Here is a 16,453-nt window from a genome sequence, read left to right on the forward strand (position 1 = left end):
GAACAAACACATCTGAAAGCATTATTGGAGATTTCCGTACATGCTCTACAGTGTGGAGGAGATCTGCAAGGATTGAACTGTTGACTATGAACTAAACCCTGCAATAACCAGGAAGAACAATACCCACTTCCATACACCCAACCCCACTTTACCGCTGAAAAAGTTGCTAAAATCCCCAGCAAGGATGTTGGTTTCTCAGTTACATTTATCACTTAGGTTATGTCTCAAACGGTACACCACAGATACAAATAGGATATATCCGCTCTGGCATTTTAAATCTTCTTTTGGAATACTCCTATAAACATCTATACAGTCTAGTAAAGACACTTGAACAAAACAAAAAAAATCAACGTTGCTAAAGCATAGTCATAGTGCAGTATTTATTTTGAGGTGAAACCTAAAATTGCTGCATATATCTGTGTGGTACATGTACTTTGAAACAGCTTATATAAGCAGCTAAAGCTATCAGAATTTTGAGTTTGTAACACATGTGACCTGTGCATTTAAAAAAAATAAAATACGTACTATAGTGTGCACTGACATGTTTTGTGAAATTATGTTAATTACTATTCGCGTTGCGTTTATGTGTTTGTAGATCTCTGTGTGTGTGTGTGTGAAATTAAATTCTTTATTGTGTCATCAGAGCTCAGGCAAAAAAAAATAATAGGTGTGGTTACGGTAACATAGCCAAATAAAATAGGGTAGGAAGGTAGGCAATCACTTTTTTTTGTTTAAACTTTTTTTTCTAATGTGTACAAATTAAACCTACTTGACAGGGAAATAAGTGTGCGACTCGGGCACTTTCGCTTTCATTGCGTTTTCTGCACTCGTTTACTTGTTTTTTGGGGTATTTTTTGACAAATGTAATAAAAAGTTATGGGGTCGGCCCCCAAAAATAGGGTAGGTCGGGTTTCCGTAACCACACCTATTTTTTTTTTAGGCCTCATCATCAGTCAACAGACATTGATTCAGAAATGCACATGTGGCTGTGGCAGTTGGCATGGCCTCAACGTTTGCGAATGGGCAAAAATGACATGAAACACTTTTATGTGAAAAACATCTGGGTCTCGCATATGTACAAAGTTTCATAATCATTTGTCCAGTAGTTTTATGGGAATCTTTGCACAGACACACACAAACAATTGCACACATACACATACGAAAATGCATGTAACATATATACATATGCTCTGGGGTCCCTCTCAATCCCAGTTTATTGGAAAGCATACAGTGAAAACTTAAAATAGTGTAAGAAAGAAAAAAAAATGTAATACTAAAAGATAGGACAGAAGTTGTGGGGTGCAATGAGGATACTGAAGCAGAGAATTCAATGAAAAAAATGGCTGCATCATTTCACAAGTGCATTCCCTTCAAGAAATTTTTCTTGGTTCTGTAGCTTTGCCACCAAAGTGGTATGCGATGATACTGTTAGGACTCCTACTTTATATTGATTTCAGCGGATACAGGCGCATACTCCATGCGCAGTCAAAGATTGCTGGAAACAAATTTCATCAATTTGTTAAAAAATGAAGGTGTACGTGACAGTGCCGCCTCAACTTTCACTAAAAGCCGGGTAAGATGTCATCAAAGACATTTATGGAAAAAAGAAAGAAATTGTCTGGGGATATAATAATAATAATAAATCACTTTTCTATTGCGCAAGTCTTGATTACAGCTACATGGCCATGCGCTTTACAATTCCAATACAAGAAACATAAAAACCACACAGAAATGCAACCTAAACTAACATAGCAATAAAACTAAGCACAATCAACAAGAACAAAAAAACCTGAAATAGTCTTTGAGAAATAAAGCATGCATGCGTGGTTACAATGAACATGCTTGAAAAGACATCCTCAACACACACATACACACACAACTTCAGGTAACAAACTTTTCCTGGAAATCACCGCTGTGCTGAGAGCAGAATGGATTCGGGTGCCTGTGAGTAGGATCCACGACCTCAGAGAACGGTGCAAGGGAGGCCACTCTCATTAGCAAAACAAAAACATGGCAGAAATGGAAGCGACCGAGCAAATTGATGGAAGCACTAATGTGCTGATGTTTCCGCAGATTGTGAAGAAAGTTTTTCAGTTTTTACCAGCAAAGCATATTTGCAACGCAGCAAGGTTAGTATGGATTGCAGAGACAGACCTAACATTCCTGTCTTTGTCTGTTCTAGCATCACCCAAGGATTTTGTAGATGTTAAAAAAAAAATTATTTTAATTGACCAAAAAATCCAGTGCACTGTTAGAAATCATAATATACAACATTGAACAATTTCTGTTGAAGAGAAAAGCAGCAGGGGCATTTTTTCTAAAAGTGAGAAATTCTATTTTTGGAAATTTTCCCATTTTGGGCGTCCCTCCGCTGGCACCACCACACTGACATGACAAGCAAATTCAAAACCAAACAACAATGTTGAGTTAAGTGTTTTCTTTTCAAGGTTTTACTATAAACATCATTACAAATGATACAATTAAAATAAACAGCAATTTATGTTTGGTGGCAGAGTGGTCCTTCATCCGTTTTGCACTGTTTCACTGAGCTCTTCCTCCAGAAATAATTTCTACCTTATTTTCTTCTAGCAATCTTCTGGGGGGGTTCCACTGTTTCACTTGCACCACTCTGCTCTCCAGAATCTGCAAAGAAACAAAAAAACAAAGTAAATTACCAGGATTGAAGAAGGGGGATAATCTGATTTGGGTAAAAAGACCATCAGCAAGCAGTTATGTCCCTTCGAATTATCTCGAACAATGAAACCTTGAGGCTTGCCAATTTTAACTGCGTAGTTAGTTGGTTGTGATCAGATTCAGAGAAAATCAGAAATCAGATTTTCACAGAGAAAATCAGAAATTTTATCAGTTACGTTATTGTCGGCTTTTGGCACTTTAAGTTTACTGAATCGCAAAAGAAAGATAATGATGTTTGGACAACATTATAATTACCTCATCAGCATCCATTAGATATCACTATCAGCTCTGTTCTTCTGTTGAATGTGGAAAACAAAATCACCCAAATAAATCCTTTGTCTGACGATCGGCGCGAAAACGGGAAAGGGGAGACAACATATCCAAATACCCAAATCGCAGAAAATAATTTTAATTCGTTGGAAAACGAGGGAAGCCAGGTCCCTTCTGCTGTATTTTGGATGTGTTTTTCATTATCAAACTTTAGATGAAGCATCTGCCATTGATGAAAAACACAAGAATAGTGAGAGTCCTCTTTCTTTCCTATTTTTTTGCGAAACTGAACTTTTCTGACAATGTTTTTCACACGAAATTGGTCTCGTAGCAGACGAAAATCGGTGGTCTCCAAAGCATTGATGTTTCGTCTAACCTCATTGGTCAATATCAGAATCATCAGCCAATGAAAAAGGGGGTATTATACAGCACAAAAACACGCCACGAAAACAGGCTTGCCAAGGGCCGGCAAGGGGGTAACTCTATCGGATATCAGGGGATGTAACTCCTGCCTTTGGGAGACGCTATCTGTTCTTCCGGGTTTTCCCCCGAGCTTTATAATGTTGCTAACAATAAGTTGAATAACATACATGTGTGTTTGAGTGTGTGTGTGTGTGTGTTTCAGTGTGTGTGTGTGTGCGTGTGTGAACTTGTTAGTTTTGGCGTCTAACATTTTGGTTAGGACAGAACACACACCCCCTCCCCCCCTCCCCCCACACACACACTCACACATGATCACTCAAACACACAGAGGCATGCATGCTTCGTGAAAGTAATTTAAAGGCACACACAGCTTCACGTAAACCGTCAGTTTCTGGTCACAGACACTGTCAGGCATTTACACACAGTACAAACAGCCTTTCGTTTAAACACTCACCGCTCCACGTTTTGCGTGGCCAGCCGGATTGTCTAGTACCACAATCGGACGCCTCGTTTAGGCACTAGAACTAACTTTTAAAATCTAAATAATAAATTGACAGCTTGTAACACAAACATTCTTAAATCATTGAAGATATCTGTTTTCATGAAGACAAGACAAGACCAGAACAATTCAAAGTTTTGAAAGTTTTAAAAAAGAGGACCCGGAATTAAGCAGTTCACGCAAGGTCGTGTTTACCAGACAAATTTTCAGTATAGCGCTTGCTCCTTTGAAGCCAACCGCCACCGATAAGTTTGTGTGACTCGCAGCCATTTGTTGCATTTTAGATTCAGAGGTACACAATAACGTGCTATTGCAGATACAGCTAGTTGCATTGAAATCACAAACTGAAGACTAAATTGTGAGAAATAAAGAAAGTGGATCACACGGGTTCACGATGGCTCAGGGGTTAGATAAACCACGAAATCTGGTGTGTGCCAGCATGGTGTACGCGAGCTAAATAGCCATTCAAACGGACTGTTTCATTTAATGCTATTGAATGCTAATGCAAGTGTGTTCCATAAGGTTAGAAGTGCTTTGTTCATGAGAAGATTTAAATGGTTCTGTAAACCATTTGAGACAGACTGGGGCTTTAAGTGGTAAAATGACCCTCAGTGGTTGTCCTGCTAGTGGGATATGTCACGCTAGTAGAAGTGTCTACCAAGGAATGTTGTGCTAATGGTTGTCGTACCCGTGGAAGTCGTTGTGCTAGTGCACGATGTTGACCGTGCCTGTGGGATGTCATGCTAGTGGATGTTGTTCCAGTGGGATATCGTACCCGTGGAATGTTACGCTAGTGGAAGTCTCCCTGGTGGAGTCGGTTCTGGGTGTCGCACTTGTCAGAATAAACCACAATTAATATATCCCCTTCGGAGGATTTTTCTGATTGTAAATTTGAAAGAGCGGCAAAAGGATCACGAGAGTGTGAAAATATGCTTAAACTGTGGCTGGACAGTCATGTATTCAGAGCTGTTAATCTGGTAGAATACCGAAAGATAACTCTGCTAGCCCAGTAGGTGGGTTAAATTACCAATTATATAGGAGTTGGCAGTCTTGCTCTTTCTATATATACATATACATCTCCTTCTTAATACATGTTAAACTCTTTTTTATATTTAGTCAAGTTTTGACTAAATATATTAACATCGAGGGGGAATCGAAACGAGGGTCGTGGTGTATGTGCGTGTGTGTGTCTGTGTGTGTGTGTGTGTAGAGCGATTCAGACGAAACTACTGGACCGATCTTTATGAAATTTGACATGAGAGTTCCTGGGTATGAAATCCCCGAACGTTTTTTTCATTTTTTTGATATGTCTTTGATGACGTCATATCCGGCTTTTCGTGAAAGTTGAGGCGGCACTGTCACGCCCTCATTTTTCAACCAAATTGGTTGAAATTTTGGTCAAGTAATCTTCGACGAAGCCCGGGGTTCGGTATTGCATTTAAGCTTGGTGGCTTAAAAATTAATTGATGACTTTGGTCATTAAAAATCGGAAAATTGTAAAAAAAAATAAAAATTTATAAAACGATCCAAATTTACGTTTATCTTATTCTCCATCATTTGCTGATTCCAAAAACATATAAATATGTTATATTCGGATTAAAAACAAGCTCTGAAAATTAAATATATAAAAATTATTATCAACATTTTTTTTTCGAAATCAATTCAAAAACACTTTCATCTTATTCCTTGTCGGTTCCTGATTCCAAAAATATATAGATATGATATGTTTGGATTAAAAACACGCTCAGAAAGTTAAAACGAAGAGAGGTACAGAAAAGCGTGCTATCCTTCTTAGCGCAACGAATACCCCGCTCTTCTTGTCAATTCCACGTGCACTGCCTTTGCCACGGGCGGTGGAGTGACGATGCTACGAGTATACGGTCTTGCTGCGTTGCGTTGCGTTCAGTTTCATTCTGTGAGTTCGACAGCTACTTGACTAAATATTGTATTTTCGCCTTACGCGACTTGTTCTTTCTTTTATCTATTGACCAAAGGGTATGCAAACTGTGGAGAGATGAAGCGGGCATTGTTCTGCGACAGCGGCGTCAGTACTCCTGGCAGCTGTTTGATGAAAAGAACTGTGTTGGCGCCACTGAGTCTGACCCCTCTAATATCTGGACCAAGATTCAGGAGTTCTTGAAGGTATGCAATTTTTTAATCACCTGAGTCATCCAGGGTCATCCAGGGTGGAGGGCTGGTTGGGGTTGTAGGGGGGGGGGGGGGGGCATGGGATAGAGCAGCCAGGCTTCAAACAGGAAGAGCAGCTGCTATGGCTATGACTATGTGTGTACGTCCTTTTTATGCGTTTTTTACTTTTAAAGTGGTATTACCAGTGAACTTAACTTAGCAAAACAGTCATTGCACCCATTTTCGTGACCCAACCAAAACATTCATTCCTGTGTCATTTCATTTACCATTTTTATGCCATTAAGGGCATTCAATTTAACTATCTGGCACACTTTTCAAATCAAAGATTTCTTTTACAGGGGTCATATGTGACCGCTGCCCAAATAAGGGTATTAAAAACAATAAAAACAATTAAGTAGAAGTGCAACGCCAAGGCACTGCATACCCCAGCGAAAGACAAACCTCTCTCTTACTCTCTCTCTCTCTCTCTCTCAAACACACAAACACACACACACACACACACACACACACACACACACACACACACACACACACACACACACACACACACACAGACACACACACACATACATACCCCATGTTACACACGTACACACAAACACACTCACTCACACGCACTCACTAACTCTCTCACACTCACTCACTCTCTCACACTCACTCACTCTCTCACACACACACTTCATACACACAAAACACCCCCCATACGCACATATAGACAGACTGACATACACACCTTTACAAACAAACCACACATACACACACACACATACACTTACGCACACGTCCACCCACTCTCTCTCTCTCTCTCTCTCTCTCTCTCTCTCTTTCTCTCTTATACAAACAGATACCCACCCACACACACACACACACACACACACACATGTACATACGCACGGATGCACGCACACACACACGTGACACACACACACCCACACACACACACACACACACACACACACACACACATTGACTCACATAAATCTCATACACACAAAACACACACTCATACGCACATAGACTGGCAGGGTTGGCCTAGTGGTGAGGCGTCCGCCCCGTGATCGGGATGTCGTGGGTTCGAACCCCGGCCGGGTCATACCTAAGACTTTAAAATTGGCAATCTAGTGGCTGCTCCGCCTGGCGTCTGGCATTATGGGGTTAGTGCTAGGACTGGTTGGTCCGGTGTCAGAATAATGTGACTGGGTGAGACATGAAGCCTGTGCTGCGACTTCTGTCTTGTGTGTGGCGCACATTATTATGTCAAAGCAGCACCGCCCTGATATGGCCCTTCGTGGTCGGCTGGGCGTTAAGCAAACAAACAAACAAATACGCACATAGACAGACGGACACACACCTTTACAAACAAACACATATACACACTCATACACACACAAACATACACACAAACTCATGCACATTCACACACACACTCTCTCTCCCTCTCTCTCTCTCTCTCTTTCTTACACACACACACGAGTACAGACTCATGCGCACACACACACACACACACACACACACACACACACACACACACACACACACACACACACACACACACACACACACATACACATACACACACACACACAAACAGTAACACTAACACATGTGCACAAAATGAACACACACACACACCGCGCGAGAGAAAAAGACTACAGGGAGGCATGACGTCATGATGCAATAATTGACGTCAAAGACTTTCGACCGTGACGTAATCTTCTTACGCGAGCTTTATCCATAGACTTGGAAACTACGGAATTTCTACCCGTCCAAAGCGGCCTTGGGTGGCGTTTGCTAAAAAAATGGGGGTGCCTATTGCACCCACCGTATTTTTGTTAGTATGGTCCCGGACTGGGTGGCCGAGTGGTAACGCACTTGAGCTCGGAAGCGAGAGGTTGCGAGTTCGACCCTGGGTCAGGGCGTTAGCAATTTTCTCCCCCCTTTCCTAACCTAGGTGGTGGGTTCAAGTGCTAGTCTTTCGGATGAGACGAAAAACCGAGGTCCCTTCGTGTACACTACATTGGGGTGTGCACGTTAAAGATCCCACGATTGACAAAAGGGTCTTTCCTGGCAAAATTGAAAAGGCATAGATAAAAAATGTCCACCAAAATACCCGTGTGACTTGGAATAATAGGCCGCGAAAAGTAGGATATGCGCCGAAATGGCTGCGATCTGCTGGCCGATGTGAATGCGTGATGTATTGTGTAAAAAAATTCCATCTCACACGGCATAGATAAATCCCTGCACCTTGAATATGTGCGCGATATAAATTGCATAAAAATGAAAAAAAAATATATATAAATCCCTGCGCTTAGAACTGTACCCACGGAATACGCGCGATATAAGCCTCATATTGATTGATTGATTGAATTTTTGGTGAACTTCCATCTTCAACTGTAGCCCGTAGCCGGGCACAAAGAATCCTTCTTTATCATGTATTATCGGAATGAAAATTTCTCAAGTCAATTACAGTGTAGCGTTCGTGGGATACCTCCAGCTTCGCTGGGATAAAAACGTGGTAAATTTTACATACGAGGAGAATGTCAAATCAATAATCTATCCTGAACATGTTGTTTTGTTTCACTATCTTGTGTATTTTTTGTTTTATGCTATTCCTACTGATTGGGGGTACCCGTATTTGGGCGGCGGTCAAGTGACCCATATAACATAAATCTTTGATCCGAAAAGTGTACCAGGCAGCTGAGTTCAGTGCCTTTAATGGCATAGAAAGTTAGAATGAAATGATATGGGAGTGAATGTTTTAGTTCGGGAACAAAAATGGGTGCAATAATTGTTTTGCTAAATTTGAATGACTGTCATTTTAATACTTTGCAACTTGGAACCCTAATTTCCGCAAAGAATTTATTAATATGTTTAGTATAATGTTTAGCAGCTTTTCATGACAAGACATGGTGATGGCACAGTGATAATGTTACTTGTAAGAATTTTCTTTTTTCAGAACCTGTCTTTCAGACCTACAGCCGTGCTGCTCTTTCTGACGGGAGATCTTTGGGACGAGTGCATGCAGAAACGAGGGAAACGTGCAGGAAAGAGAGCTAAGAAAGAAAAGGATTTGAACCTTTACGCCAACTTGCCTCCAGAGTGCAGGGTCTTATGGAGCATCACAAGTGGAATTGTCGGTAATTGATTTAATTTTTTAAATGCACATGCAGTCCTTCCATGTAAATGATGCAGCTCTTCATTTCTTTTTGGTTTCGGATGTTTCTGTAGGAATTAGCACATTTTTTTTAACTGTTGAAAAAGATGGTTTACATGAAGGGAAGAAATAAGTTTGTGCGATGAATACGTTTTGATCAGAATCAGAACTTGTGTGCATGTGTTTGTGTGTGTCTGTGTATGGGTCTACATGTGTTGTGTATGGGTCTACATGTGTGTATAGAGAGGGAGAGAGAGACAGAGAAAGACAGGGAGAGAGATTGAGAGAGAGATACAGAGAGAGAGAGAGAGACTGAGAGATGTAGAGAGCTAGCAACAGTCAGGCAATTTATGAAAGTAACAACCAAAAACGGGACAGACATGTCTGCCATCTGTCCACAGTTCACAAAATGCTAAGCTTATTTATTCCTTTTCTTCATTCTCTATTCTTCATCTGCATCATTTGTGTAAGCTGTTTATTTGTTAATCAGGAACTACATCGGACTTGTCTCGGACAGAGGAGAAAGAAGAGGGGGAAAGTGCAGCTGTTATTTGCTTTGGACATCACCCTGGTATTCAGATAATTCCCTGCAAAAGTCAGTACAGGCCTGAGAACTATTTTGACCACACCTTCAGGACTTTCAATTCTCCCACTGACCGGTGAGAGAATGTACATAAGGATATAAAGAACAGAGTATCTGAGCGCTAAGATTCTTGTTAGCAAATCAAAGTATAATATTTTAATTGACAGCAGTTCAGCTGGGATTCGTCCAGATTGTGATAGTTTTACTCATGATTTTGACATCTTCGTTAGCTAGGTCTTTCACAAAATCAAAAGTTGTTTTGTTTTTGGTTTTGATCTGTTTGTATTTAATTATACACTGTGTTTTTTATATATGATGAACTTTTTGCGACTTTGAAATTTTGAATTGTGTTGTCTCCCTTACCTTTCTAATGTCCTTCACATTATTCCCTCTCTCTTATTTTGCAGTAGGCGATGAGAGACTGCACTGCCATGTATCACACAGACAAACAGACAGACGGACAGTTCTCTATATTGAGAGTCTGTGAATGTTACACATTTAATGTATGCATATATTTTGAAGGTCTCTGTGTGTTTTTGCAGGCCAGAGCTAATTGACGTTAAGGCGTTGCTGCTCATGCCCCACGGCTATCACGCAAGCCTGCATGACCTCAGTGACATTGACCTCTGCGAGAAATTTCGGCGCCCTCTCCTGGTTGGCGGCATTCCCAATAATTGTTTTATTCATGGGCCTATGCTTGATGAGTCTGCCAAGTTTCTACACCCGGAGCAGAAAGCAGAAGTGTACCTGGAGAGGGGAGACTGTGATTCGGGGTAAATTTTCATTGTTGTTAGTCCATATATACTAGCACGAGTACTCGGCTCTGTCGGGCACCCACCGAAATCCAACCAAATACCTACCCATGCCCATTGACACACACAACTGTAAGGGGGAAAACATCTCCCACTCAGATCCAACCAAATACCTACCCATGCCCATTGACACACACAACTGTAAGGGGGAAAACATCTCCCACTCAGATCCAACCAAATACCTACCCATGTCCATTGACACACACAACTGTAAGGGGGAAAACATCTCCCACTCAGATCCAACCAAATACCTACCCATGCCCATTGACACACACAACTGTAAGGGGGAAAACATCTCCCACTCAGATCCAACCAAATACCTACCTGTGCCCATTGACACACACAACTGTAAGGGGGAAAACATCTCCCACTCAGATCCAACCAAATACCTACCCGTGCCCATTGACACACACAGCTGTAAGGGGGAAAACATCTCCCACTCAGATACAACCAAATGTGACCCTCCACCACGGAATGAGTCGCATGTCACCTTTGCATGATTTTCATATTTTTACATTTTCCTAAAGAGTTGTTTATGCTCTACTCAGTGGTGAAACCCGTTTTAGAAAAGAGCGAAAACTGAGTTATAAGCCTGTGACTAAGGTGACCCTCACACTGTTACCAGACACTCCCCGGACTTATATTAAGCCTAGCGCAGAACCGCGCGAGGTGACATGCGACTCATTTCGTGGTGGAGGGTCACAAATACACTGTACCTACCCTGCTCTGCCCGGAAACCAATGAGATCCAACCAAATACCTACCCGTACCCATTGACACACAAATCTGTAAGGGGGAAAACATCTCCCGCTCAGATACAACCAAATACCTACCCGTACCCATTGACACACACATCTGTAAGGGGGAAAACATCTCCTGCTCGGATACAACCAAATACCTACCCGTACCCATTGACACACACATCTGTAAGGGGGAAAACATCTCCTGCTCGGATACAACCAAATACCTACCCGTACCCATTGACACACAAATCTGTAAGGGGGAAAACATCTCCTGCTCGGATACAACCAAATACCTACCCGTACCCATTGACACACAAATCTGTAAGGGGGAAAACATCTCCTGCTCGGATACAACCAAATACCTACCCGTACCCATTGACACACAAATCTGTAAGGGGGAAAACATCTCCTGCTCGGATACAACCAAATACCTACCCGTACCCATTGACACACAAATCTGTAAGGGGGAAAACATCTCTTGCTCGGATACAACCAAATACCTACCCATACCCATTGACACACAAATCTGTAAGGGGGGCAAACATCTCCTGCTCGGATACAACCAAATACGTTCCCACTTACACATAAGGAGACGAAAAAAACAAAAAAACCTTTAAGATCTTAATCAGATAAGGCACAGAGGTTTTTTAAGATGTGAGAAACAAAATACAAAAATTCACCCTGACTGGGAGTCAAACCAAGGTCACATCGCTCTAGAAGCTCTGTGTCATCCCGCCATATATACCACCCAGGTAGCCGAGTGGTAAAGATACATTAGATTCAAGGAAAGTATAAAACTTAACGCTGGAGTGTATTGTTAAAATCTGTCCTTATTGATATCTGCTATTCATACTACACTCATATGGCGACTTCAATGCAAGGTTGTAATTACCTGACCATGAGTGACATGAACACACACACAAAATTTGGTAAGGATTTGTTCAGGAATTGCCATATAGTGTTGAAAAAAGTGACATATACACTGATACAGACAGAAAAAACACAGACAGATTGACAAATATATATTAGATTATTATTACGCATGCATGCACGCACACACATACACATGCACACAGACACAAACACGAAGGGTTTCAGAGTTTCATTTTGCTTTTAAAATTTATGCCAAGTGACAGTCAGCTTTAGTAACTTGATTGGAAACTGCTTCCTAAGCTCCTCTAAAATGCAGCCATGCAAGACTTGTCTTTTATTTATGAGTCAGTTTTCCAATTTGTTTGTTAGTTTGTTTGTTTAATTGATTGATTTTTTTTAGTACAGTGGAACCCCCCTTTATAAGACCTCCAAAAATCTGAGAAAATCAGGTCTTAAAAAGGAGCGAGTCTTCAAATGGGGATACATTTACCGAGGTTATGAACGAAAAGTCTGAAAAAACAGGGGATTAAAAGGCAGGGAGTCTTAAATTGGGGGGTCTTAAAAAGGGGGTTCCTGTGTAGTTCACATCATTTAGAGAGAGAGAGAGAGAGAGAGAGAGAGTGTGTGTGTGTGTGTGTGTGTGTGTGTGAATGAGTGAGTGCGTGATGTGTGAGTGTGTGTGCGTGTGTGTGTGTGTGTGTGTGTGTGTGTGTGTGTGTGTGTGTGTGTGCGTATGGTCCCAAATGAGGACTTGCAATTGCTTCCTACCGCCAAACTGAGGACCTAAAACCGAAATGGGGACCCAAAACCAAGTCCTCATTTCGTTCTATTCATCTAACGTCTTCAGAAGAGATATTCCCGTTCCGTTACTATTTTTAAAAGGTCACTGCACACACAAAAACACATACTCATACATGTTTTGACACCGTTAAGTTGACTTTTTTCCCGTTAAGTTGACTTTTTTGACGGAAAGAATGTCATAACCATGTTCAAAATGACATTCTTTCCGTCCTCTATAGGCGACGAAATAGGTCAAATTTTGTGCCTTTTTTAGTGTAAAATTCGTCGATGCCGGACCGAGTACTGCACTCAGTGCCGTTGTAGTGCAAGTGCACTACAAAGGCACTGCGCCCAGTGCCGTTGTAGTGCAAGTGCACTACAAACGCACGTGAATGTGTGTATTAGCAAGTCCTCGTTTGGGACCATATACACGTATGTGTGTGTGTGTGTGTGTGTGAATGTGAATGTGTGTGAAAATCGATCATTCGTGCATTTCCACAAGTTGTCTGATTGTTTTAATTTCATTTCTGTTCTCTTTTCAGCTCATGCTCTTCACCACAGTACACCTTATGTGGGTTGGCACAGAAGAAAACTAAGAGCAACTACCCCGGCCAAGTTCTCGTTTATGGCAAGCAGGTTCAGGTTGCGTGTGTCAGGCTTTCGCAAGATGTGGAGACAGAGTCGCTCGCAGAAGAGACGGTCCTGAAGCTGAAGGAAAAATGCAAAGAGTTCCCTGTTCAGAATTCCGTGGCCTTCATGTTTGCCTGTGTCGCTAGAGGCGAGGAGCACTACGGCAAAGAGAACGTAGAATCGGCCGTTTTCCGCAAGCACTTCCCCACCACCCCCCTCGTGGGATTTTTTGGCAACGGAGAGATCGGGTGCGATTTTCCAATTGAGGTTGGGGAACCTCACAGATTGAATCATGGGTACACTACTTTCATCACCCTCATCTGTTTTCCCTAAAGTTTGATCTCATTTAGAATGGGCTGAGTGATTTATTTTACCACCTAACTTTGTTTTAAAGGCACAGTAAGCCTCCCGTAAACCATCACAGATACTGTCAGGCTTTTACACACAGTACAAACACCCTTCCATTTGAACGCTCACCAAATGGGAACATCCTAGGTGCCCTACGTAAAGAGCGAGCAACTTTTAAAGAATTAATTTTGCAGATTGTCTCCTGCACTTTTTGGACCCATCCTGAACTCAGGTCAAAAATGAGTTACTTCCCTTCGGGTCTCATTCTAAACTGGCGATAGCCGTGGACCAGTGATTATCAGAATGTTTTTGGACCGTGGTGCGTTTTTGCGCTAGACCTAACTTTTAAAATCTAAATAATAAATTGACAGCTTGTTACACAAACATTCTTTAATCATAAAAGAATTCTTTTTTCATCAAGACAAGATCAGTACAATTCGAAGTTGTGAAAGTTTAAAAAAAGAAAAGCCCGGAAGCAGGGTCACGCAAGGGTCGTAGCAGACGACGGTTTATGCATATCGCCAGTTCCTCTCAACAGTCAAAAGCCATCGCTAGAGTTCTTGTGAACCACAGCCGTTTGTTTCGTGCATAAAAACGTGCTATTGCAGATAAGCTCACATCGAGTCGCATTCAAATAACTAACTGACGACTACATTGTGAAAAAGGGAAACTGGATCACACGAGTTCATGATGACTCAGGGGTAAGATAAACCACGCAAAAATAAATTCTTTGAAGATTGGTCGCTCTTTACGGAGGGCACCTAGGATGTTCTCAATCGGTGAGTGTTTAAATGAAAGGGTGTTTGTACTGTGTGTAAAAGCCTGACCGTATCTGTGATGGTTTACGGGAGTCTTACTGTGCCTTCAAGACCAGTCACCTTCTAAGATCCTAGTTTTCCAGATTTTCTGTTAACAACCTCCATTCTAAAACTCCTTCCTTTTTAAGACCTGTGGAGAATTAGGAATTTAAGAATTGTGGAGGTCTTAACACTTTGTACCTCACCTATGTTGACCAAGCTATTTTTAGCCAAGACCAGCTGTGCTGCAGCAGGTCACTCAGAATTGTAGTAACTGTGTAGGAACTGTGTATCAACAGGCTGAAATGCAGGCGTTAGATCGACGTTACAGGAAGCTACTGAAGCTAACAGTCTGAGCAGAATGTAGATATGTGCCGAATGAGAGCACATGCAATGTAGTGACTGTGTGCAAGGATATATCCGTACCTGGTCAGATAGAGCCATATGAGTGGGTACGGATACATCCGTGCCTGGGAGACAATGAGTTAAAAGGAGGGTTCCACTGTAGTACATGTATTACCATACCTGTACTCAGTTGAAGGCACAGTAAGTGACAATGAAATGGATTAGGCTGTACACACACACCCAACCCCCCAACCCCCCCCCTTCCCCTCCCACACCACCCCCTCTCCCCTGCTCTCACTCCAAAGTGGAAAACTGAGGACAGAAAGGTTTTTTTTTTGTACAGGTTCCACTGGTATGGAACTTGTTATCAGGTCAGATAGGGGATGTTGAGGGATCGGGGGAATAAGGGTGAGAGTACTTGTAGTATAAATACACATGTTATCAGGCAAGCAGAATAGGCCGTGTGGTTTGTTATGTGACTTGCAGCCTAATAAACACAGCAATGTAACGTTCTTGTATGAGTTGAATAGAGGAAGCTATTGATTGATATTTCAAACTCTCTACACTATAGGAAGCAGAACTTTTACATCACTGATTGTGCATCTCTTTAGCCCGCACAGGCTGTGTGCATTTTGCAGTCACTAACAACCATTTTGCAGTCACTGACTATGACTATTTTTTTGGATGTGACTATTTTATGGAAATTAAAACTGTGGAACTTGTAATTACGGTAATCATGTTCTTTAGCAGATATGCAGAGGAAAATAGTTGCGTTATTGTACTGTCAATTTTCACTGAAATTGTTATGCATTATTCGAAGAATATTTACCCTAAAACAGTGAGTGTCAAATATGATGTGCCTATAAACGAATAACACTTGCTCACCAAGGCAAATGTTTGATCTGGAGGGAACTTCAGAAAATAAATATATATTTATTTGATCATTTTACTAGGCATTGACGACTTTCATTGATTAATGTTGACAGGTAATACTTGCATCTGTCTGGCACCTGTGTTACAGTTTGCTTACCTGGGTGTGCGTTTCAGTTCAGGAAAATGTCAATATGCAGGTGCGCATGTACGATAAATTAATTTAGTGGAAATATTTGTCTCATAAAGTTACTGCCATTTTGACATTTTGTCACAGAAAATGAAATGTGCATGAATTCTGTGAGTGTGTGTGTGTGTGTGTGTGTGTGTGTGTACGTGTGTGTGTTGTCTCTGAACATTTGTTTTGAGAGAGAAAGAGAGTGAGAGTTCATTTACCATATATATATGTCTGATTGAGTGACCTGTCTTGAAAAATAAAAAATATGAATGTGTGCATGTATTCTGTGTGTGTGTGTGTGTGTACA

The 16,453-nt window shown here is 41.4% G+C and overlaps 1 protein-coding gene across 1 annotated transcript; it reads left to right on the forward strand.

Annotated features, from left to right (window-relative positions):
• Positions 1 to 1,938: 1,938 nt before the first annotated feature.
• On the forward strand, positions 1,939 to 16,440 carry LOC138982458 (F-box only protein 22-like). Its single transcript, XM_070355754.1, has 6 exons — positions 1,939 to 2,129; positions 5,881 to 6,028; positions 8,991 to 9,171; positions 9,679 to 9,847; positions 10,314 to 10,544; positions 13,521 to 16,440. Exons 1-6 carry the CDS (start codon positions 2,011 to 2,013, stop codon positions 13,939 to 13,941), a joined length of 1,269 nt encoding a protein of 422 aa, XP_070211855.1. The 5' UTR covers positions 1,939 to 2,010; the 3' UTR covers positions 13,942 to 16,440.
• The last annotated feature ends 13 nt before the right edge of the window (positions 16,441 to 16,453 follow it).

Source organism: Littorina saxatilis, linkage group LG1 (genome assembly GCF_037325665.1).
Source record: "Littorina saxatilis isolate snail1 linkage group LG1, US_GU_Lsax_2.0, whole genome shotgun sequence".
Classification (NCBI taxonomy): Eukaryota; Metazoa; Mollusca; class Gastropoda; order Littorinimorpha; family Littorinidae; genus Littorina; species Littorina saxatilis.

Excerpts from the sequence above, each read along its gene's own strand:
- LOC138982458 (XM_070355754.1), top strand. The coding sequence starts at position 2,011 with ATGGCAGAAATGGAAGCGACCGAGCAAATTGATGGAAGCACTAATGTG. Across the intron at positions 9,172-9,678 it reads CATCACAAGTGGAATTGTCG|GAACTACATCGGACTTGTCT; the intron begins GTAATTGATTTA and ends TTTGTTAATCAG. Across the intron at positions 9,848-10,313 it reads TTCAATTCTCCCACTGACCG|GCCAGAGCTAATTGACGTTA; the intron begins GTGAGAGAATGT and ends GTGTTTTTGCAG.